This window comes from Podarcis bocagei (genome assembly GCF_964188305.1).
Source record: "Podarcis bocagei genome assembly, chromosome: 5".
Taxonomy (NCBI): domain Eukaryota; kingdom Metazoa; phylum Chordata; class Lepidosauria; order Squamata; family Lacertidae; genus Podarcis; species Podarcis bocagei.
This window is the reverse complement of record NC_138129.1, coordinates 79,327,407-79,334,137: the sequence shown is the minus strand read 5'-3', so window position 1 is coordinate 79,334,137 and position 6,731 is coordinate 79,327,407. Positions and strand designations below refer to the sequence as shown.

General features: G+C 41.2%; 1 protein-coding gene across 1 annotated transcript; it reads right to left on the bottom strand.

Moving 5' to 3' along the window:
• Window positions 1-2,718: 2,718 nt before the first annotated feature.
• On the bottom strand, window positions 2,719-6,707 carry TMED5 (transmembrane p24 trafficking protein 5). Its single transcript, XM_081195071.1, has 4 exons — window positions 6,406-6,707; window positions 4,149-4,246; window positions 3,796-3,970; window positions 2,719-3,404 (listed from the first exon to the last, which is right to left on the bottom strand). Exons 1-4 carry the CDS (start codon window positions 6,595-6,597, stop codon window positions 3,186-3,188), a joined length of 684 nt encoding a protein of 227 aa, XP_081051197.1. The 5' UTR covers window positions 6,598-6,707; the 3' UTR covers window positions 2,719-3,185.
• Window positions 6,708-6,731: the final 24 nt, after the last annotated feature.

Here is a 6,731-nt window from a genome sequence, read left to right as displayed (position 1 = left end):
TGTCCCCAATTTGGCCTGCCAGGTAATTTCAACTAAACCATGGCCACCTGCTTACAGCAGTAAATGGGGTGGTAGGACATAGTTTAATCCTGCCCTTGAGGCAGATTCTTATAAGGATCTGTGCCATGGAGCCAAAAAGGTTTCCCACTCCTATACACCATGCCCAGTGCATACTAATGAATAGGGTGCTCGCTTTAGTGTTTGCGGCAGTGGCAGGGATATCACTGTCCTGTAGGCAAAAGATGCATGTCTTACCACTAAGTTGTTATGACCTGCCCTGGGACTTTAGATGAAATGGGTAAGAAATCAAATAATAAACACTGAATACACATTAAGTTTAGAATTCCTTTATTAAATCCATTTCACAGCCAGAAATTTATCCATTTACCGTCGTGTTCATTTTTACTGCTGTGTTCATTCTTACCTGTAGAATTGCACACACTATTCTGCAGCATTATGAAAATGTATAGCACAACCATGAGTGCCATAGTAGGCAACTTGTTAAGTCCCCAGCAATGTGGATGGTATCCGACTAACTTAAGTTCACTGTGTCTACTGAGGATGACTGAGAATGGGTACGATGCAGTTGGTTATCACCCTATTTTATATACCTTTAAAGTTTTGTTGGAAACCAGAACTGTAAAGGACCAATCAATTGGCATTAGCATAAACTGAGAGGTAGAAGGCTTAGTCACAGCTTTTTGGCGAAGATACTTTTTAACATTACAGTGCTAAAAGATCGTAAATTTTGAAACCTTGGCACCCACTTTTGCATGGTATATTTAATACTATGTTGCCTCAAATTGGGAATAATTCTCATATAATTGGCTTTAAGACTTTGTTTCTGCTGATATTTAATAGACAACTACAGCCAGCTAGAGATCCCATTGCTGCAGCCTCAAAATGTATAGCTATGGGTCACTAGTACTAAGTCTCATTTAAATCAGCCCAATTATTTGAACCATTGGTATGTAAAAAATATGAATACGGGCAGAAGAGGATAAGCATAGATGCTACCACTGTAGCAGCTGTAAATAACTACTTGGTCTGCTACCTGTAACTTAATATGCTTATATGTTCACATAATAATTTATACATTTATAAACTGGTAACCATTTATGTATCATTAGCCACACCAGTATTAACTTTATGGCAAAAGTATGTGACATCTAATACTGTTGAAAAATAGGTTCAAGTTCACAAGAATTATTACCTGGTGGTTCAAAACCTTGAGCTATGTTTGAGATGCATTTCTACACTTACCCCACATAAGCTGTTTAGCATAATGGGAATTGAATTAATATCTGCATATCAATTTCAGCAGCTGACGTGTTATTTGTGTAGTTTCAAGCAAAAAAAAAAAAGCATGTTAACTATGCTAAGCATGGAATATATACACACACGCACGTTCAGAAATCAGTTTGGGACATCCAGGTTTGCTGGATTACAGCCATAGGAGCCATCTGAGGATGCAAACAATGACATGGAGGTTGTGTGCTATTTCTTCTCCAAACATGCACGGCATTTTGATGAGCAACTGTTAACTGCTTTAATCAAAGTTTGGAAACTCACACTGTAACCCTTAGCCCATTAACTAGGAACCAAGTTCCACTGCATAATAGGATTTGCTTCTGGGTTTGTATTCATAAATCACAGTGCAAGTTTCCCAGCTATTTTTAAGTTGTAAATTTAAATTTTCAAGCTAAAATTTAAAAGTGAAAACTTGCTGTTTTTTAAAAATCACAATAAGGTAAACTGGGCTTTTAGCTGTAAGTCAATTTCAGCTACCCTACCCAGTAACCATGAAAACTGGAGCATTCTATCTCCATCCTCTCGCACATAATCAGAACTACAGTATCTAGGGCATAGCTGTCAACTTTTCCCTTTTCCTCTGAGGAATCCTATTCGGAATAAGGGAATTCCCCTTTTTAAAAAAGGGAAACGTTGACAGCTATGAATTCTAGCCTTCTAAATGTTGCTGTATGACAACTCCTGTTATCTCTAACAATGGAGTATACCGGCTGTAGCTAATGGGAGCGAGACATTGGCAAAGCAACAGGTTGACCACCCCTCTGGTGTATGAGGGGAATGTGCTATTATAGTAAACCTGGTTTGAAACACATTAGATGTGCTGTGTATAAAAAACTCAAATGTTATTAATTTGTGTGGCAGAATAAAAGCGATTCACAAAGTCCCCCAAATTGGGTATAATGAGTCCTTTTACAAACATGTATGCATGTAAGTGGCTACATAGCCTCAAAACTGGTTGCTAATACAGTGGTGCCTCGCAAGACGAAATTAATCCGTTCTGCGAGTCTCTTCGTCTTGCGGTTTTTTCGTCTTGCGAAGCACGGCTATTAGCAGCTTAGCGGCTATTAACGGCTTAGCGGCTTTAAGAAAAAGGAAACAAACTCGCAAGATGTTTCGTCTTGCGAAGCAAGCCCATAGGGAAATTCGTCTTGCGGAACCACAAAAAACGGAAAACTCTTTCGTCTAGCGAGTTTTTCGTCTTGCGGGGCACCACTGTATGCCTAGGCACTTGCAGGGTTCGTGTTACATAAATAATCCAGAGGGGAAAGCTGGTGCCTTTCAGCACTCTTGAGTTTGTGTTTTTGCAGTTTTGAATTATGAAGGCTAGCTACAACAAACAAACAAACCCTGATCTGAACTTAAAATTAATTCACAAAGTGAGGAAAATTAAAGAATTTGGAAGCAATATACATTTCAGATGCCAGTTAATTTTTGTTGAATAAGTTTGTTAATTAGTACAAATAAGGCACAAGAGTCTTCACTTACACCCATTTAAAAATATTGTCTAAATAACAGCATAGTTTGCCGTAGCAAATATTCCATTTAACTGACATATCCAAGGCAGGACTCAAATACGAAATACACTATTCAATTCATAACTTCATGAATCTTTTTTCTTTTTAAAATATTACCTTTAGGCTAGCAGTCATTGTGCAGTATAGATGGCTGAGGAGATTCAGGCAAGTTTTAAGTTATCCACCATCTTAATAAACCAAGTTATTGCAATTTATTGGAGCAAAGAAAAGCATTCTGCTCATATTAAAAAGTCACATACGAATGTTAAAAACTGTTCATTCAAAACAAGCTGGGAAGAAACATCAATCTCCTTTTTCTTTAGCAGTGTATTGCATTTCCCCCTGTTTAAGACACTGGTGTTATGTTCTAGTTTTCCTTTTATCTTCAAAAAGACTCCTCAGCATGTAAACTTGGACAGCTGACACCACCACCATTATTGCAAGGTTGACCATGGACCAGAAGTTTACCCTGTCAAAGTTGCTTTCTTGTATGTTTCTATCACGAGCTTCAAATGCTTTGAGCAGGGTCTGAATATGGATACTTTTGCTTAGCCTGGACTTCACACTGTTGACCGATTCCTAAGAAAGATCAAAACACTAGTTTTAGAAAAATAAAAGAGAAGCGCACAATTCAACACAGCAGACTCATCTACAAAATATAGCAATGACCTTGTGAGCCCCAACTCCTTGCCACCGTGCTTAGTTCCAAAGCCTCAAAATGAGAACTTGCATCTGTTACTTTCAAAACTGAGGTATGTACACTTCCGTTTCTTTTCACATGCTACAGAATTTAGGCTATATATTTAATCAATAATGCACTTATCACAATTTAAGGCCACTAGAGATAGTTGTGCAGCTTTCAATAGGGTGATCCTATTGAAAAGTAGTAGCAGAGGGGAGAGCAAATAAATTCCAAGCATACAGAGCCATTCACTCCATAGCTTTTTGAAAAAGGATTGTAGATACATACCAGAATATCTTCTAGCTTCATATCCAGAAGATCTGTGCCAGTGATATACTTCTTCCAATCTTCCTCTTCATCTCCCATGTTATCCAATATCAGTTCAAAGAAAATCACCTTATCTGACAGAGTGCTGAATGTGTTGTCAAAGCAGAACATATAGTCACCATCCTCTGTCTCCACCCTGTAAACACAAAAGACATTACACTTTAATGAGTTCAGGAAGGGAAGAGGGAACAGAAAAATCCCCTCCGGTGAAGTCCCATTCGTATATTTCAGGAATGAAGTCTTAATTACTAAGCTCTTAGAATGCGACTAAAAATGGTTTAACTAATGTTTAATGAAATCATTTAAAAACTTACGTATGGACTCCATCCGATTTTCTCTGTTCAAAAACTAGTGCTTCACCTTTTGGTGATAATAGATGGAAATCAATATCTAAACCTGCTCCATCGAGAACCTGTAAAGTCAACAAACAGCGTATATGAGCAAAGTGTAATTTCTGTTGAAAAAGGCAAACCTAAAATGAATCATGTTTAATATTCAAATCTTACTTGAAGACAAAGCCACATGAATCTATATGAACACTGAGATGTTATCTAAGATTACTACTATGTATTTTAGCTTTTTAGGAAACTATAGATACAGTTGGCAAAAGTAGTTTGTTTAAAGATTTTTTTACCCTGATCTTTGGCCAAAAAGTATCCCACAGCAGCTAAGAGATCAATAAAAATCAGGACTATCCCTGCCCTCAAGCTTACAATTTAAAAAGCTATGACACAAAAGGAAAAAGGATGGGGAGGAACAAAATAACAAACCAGTTGGAATGGAAACAGTTGAGGAACATAAGTCAAAAGGAGGTGGGTGATCTCTCAGCAGAGCTGACTGAGAGCTGCTTCCCATTTCTCTATATTGTAATTTTATTCAATGCATTCAGATAGTGCTTGGTACTTCAGTACTCACTTTCATCCACACCACTAAAGAACAAATGGCTGCATTCATAGACAAGATGTTTTAAGAAGGAGTGTCAGTGTACATAAGACCTTACACCTTTGAGTAGCAACTGTGATCTCCAGGAAGATTTAACACAGTTTGTAGATTACGGTTTGAAGACCTCTTAATTTTTTTTTATAAACATTACTTGCCTTTGGAAGATACACTGACAAAAAGGATAAAAAGCAAGTAAAAATAAATGCACTCATAATTATTACAGTGGACGCTCGGGTTGCGAACATGATCCGTGCGGGATGCATGTTCACAACCCACAGCATTCTCAACCCGCGTCTGCGCACGCACGGGTTCCGATTCAGCATTTCTGGGTATGCGGAAAGCGTGATTTAGCGCTTCTGCGCATGCACGACCACTGAAACCTGGAAGTAACCCGTTCCGGTACTTCCGGGTTTTGGCGGTCCGCAACCTGAAGTGGCTGTAACCTGAGGTATGACTGTATAATTATTTACTTCCCAATGTGATGATGGAATCCTCAGGCTCCTCTGAATGCAGCCCTCCATGCTCTTCTATCTGGTCCTTGGGCCTCTCTCCAATGCATGCCCCCTCCCCACACCCCTAATTTCTACATCCATACATCATGCTCCATTAAATACCACCACAGGAACATGTACCAGTTGCATTCCATGCAACTAGAGCAGAAATGCTGCTCATTTCCACCTTGTCTCAAACCTCCATCCAGCACTATTTCAACATATTTGGCTTACGTGGCTCTAAATAAATTTCAGAAAGCCGCTGTTTGGCTAAGGTCATCAGATCAAGCTCCCAAACCAGTTTGACCCAGCCTTTCATGACATTTATCTAGCCTGTTTCCTCCATGTAAAAAAAGGAAAAAAAGAATTGTCATTCTGAAGCTAGAGGGAAGTAATACTCACATGGCTTTCTTTCTGTCCCTTCAGAACTATACCCTAATGTTTTGATCCTCCAGGTATATCCAAATATTCAGGTTGGCACTTTGAGGCTAAAGGTGACTTTCATGCCATCCCACCCCATCTATTATAGTTAAGGTCCCGTTTTACTTCACGGCAACAGAAAACACAGCATATGGCTTTCCTCTTAAGGACCCAGCATTACTACAGTACTTCTACCGGACTATGGAAAAACAAAATGCAAATTACAATCCGAAGCACGCTTCCCTGGACATAAGCCTCTTTGCATACAGTGCTAACAGACACAGGTCTGCATATTGGAGCCCCAAACAATACCTCCCAGGAGTGATGGTGGACAGGTCTCCTTCCTCGTGGTTTTAAAGCAGAGGTTGGCTCGCCATCTGTCACGTATGAGATTCTCGCCTTGCAAGGGGGGTGGACTTGATGACCCTTGGGGTCCCCTTTCTAACTCTATGATTCTATGTGGCTGTGCAGCAAGTAAGGGAGGTTCAGAAAAGGCACACACATTTTTCCTTTCTGACATGCAGGGCGTTTGTGTGCGTTTCCACTCGCTTTGCAGGAGGCATCCCCGACTGCAGCCGAGGGAATGGATTTCCCTACGACTCGAACACGCGAGCTGGTCCTCGAGATTGCACGTTGGGCGCGGGTGCCCGCGTTCACACGTGCGCTCCTAAAAAAAGCAGTTGAGGAAACTCGGAAGGGCGACGGTTCCCTCCCTCACCTGATACTCGATCTCCAGAGAGGCCTCCTTCTGCATGCTCTGGAAGAAGCACTCCTTGCGGCCGGCGGGCAGGGTGAAAGTGAAGTCGCTGTCCAAGGCGGTCGCGAAAGCCGAGGCGCCCGGCGGAGGCAGCAGCAGCAAGAGCAGCGGCAGGAGGGAGGCCAGCAGGCACCGCCGCATCTCCGCCTCCATGGCCGCCGAGCCCTCGATACCCAGGAAGCGGGAAATTCCGGAGACGGCACCTCCTGGCCGTCCGGTCTCACTCGCTCGCTCGCCTCAGGTCTTCTGAAGCGAAGAACGAGGCTGGTTACCCACAATGCACGGCG

Excerpts from the sequence above, each read along its gene's own strand:
- TMED5 (XM_081195071.1), bottom strand. The coding sequence starts at position 6,597 with ATGGAGGCGGAGATGCGGCGGTGCCTGCTGGCCTCCCTCCTGCCGCTG. Across the intron at positions 3,971-4,148 it reads AAATCGGATGGAGTCCATAC|GGTGGAGACAGAGGATGGTG; the intron begins GTAAGTTTTTAA and ends TTGTGTTTACAG. Across the intron at positions 3,405-3,795 it reads TGAAGCTAGAAGATATTCTG|GAATCGGTCAACAGTGTGAA; the intron begins GTATGTATCTAC and ends GATCTTTCTTAG.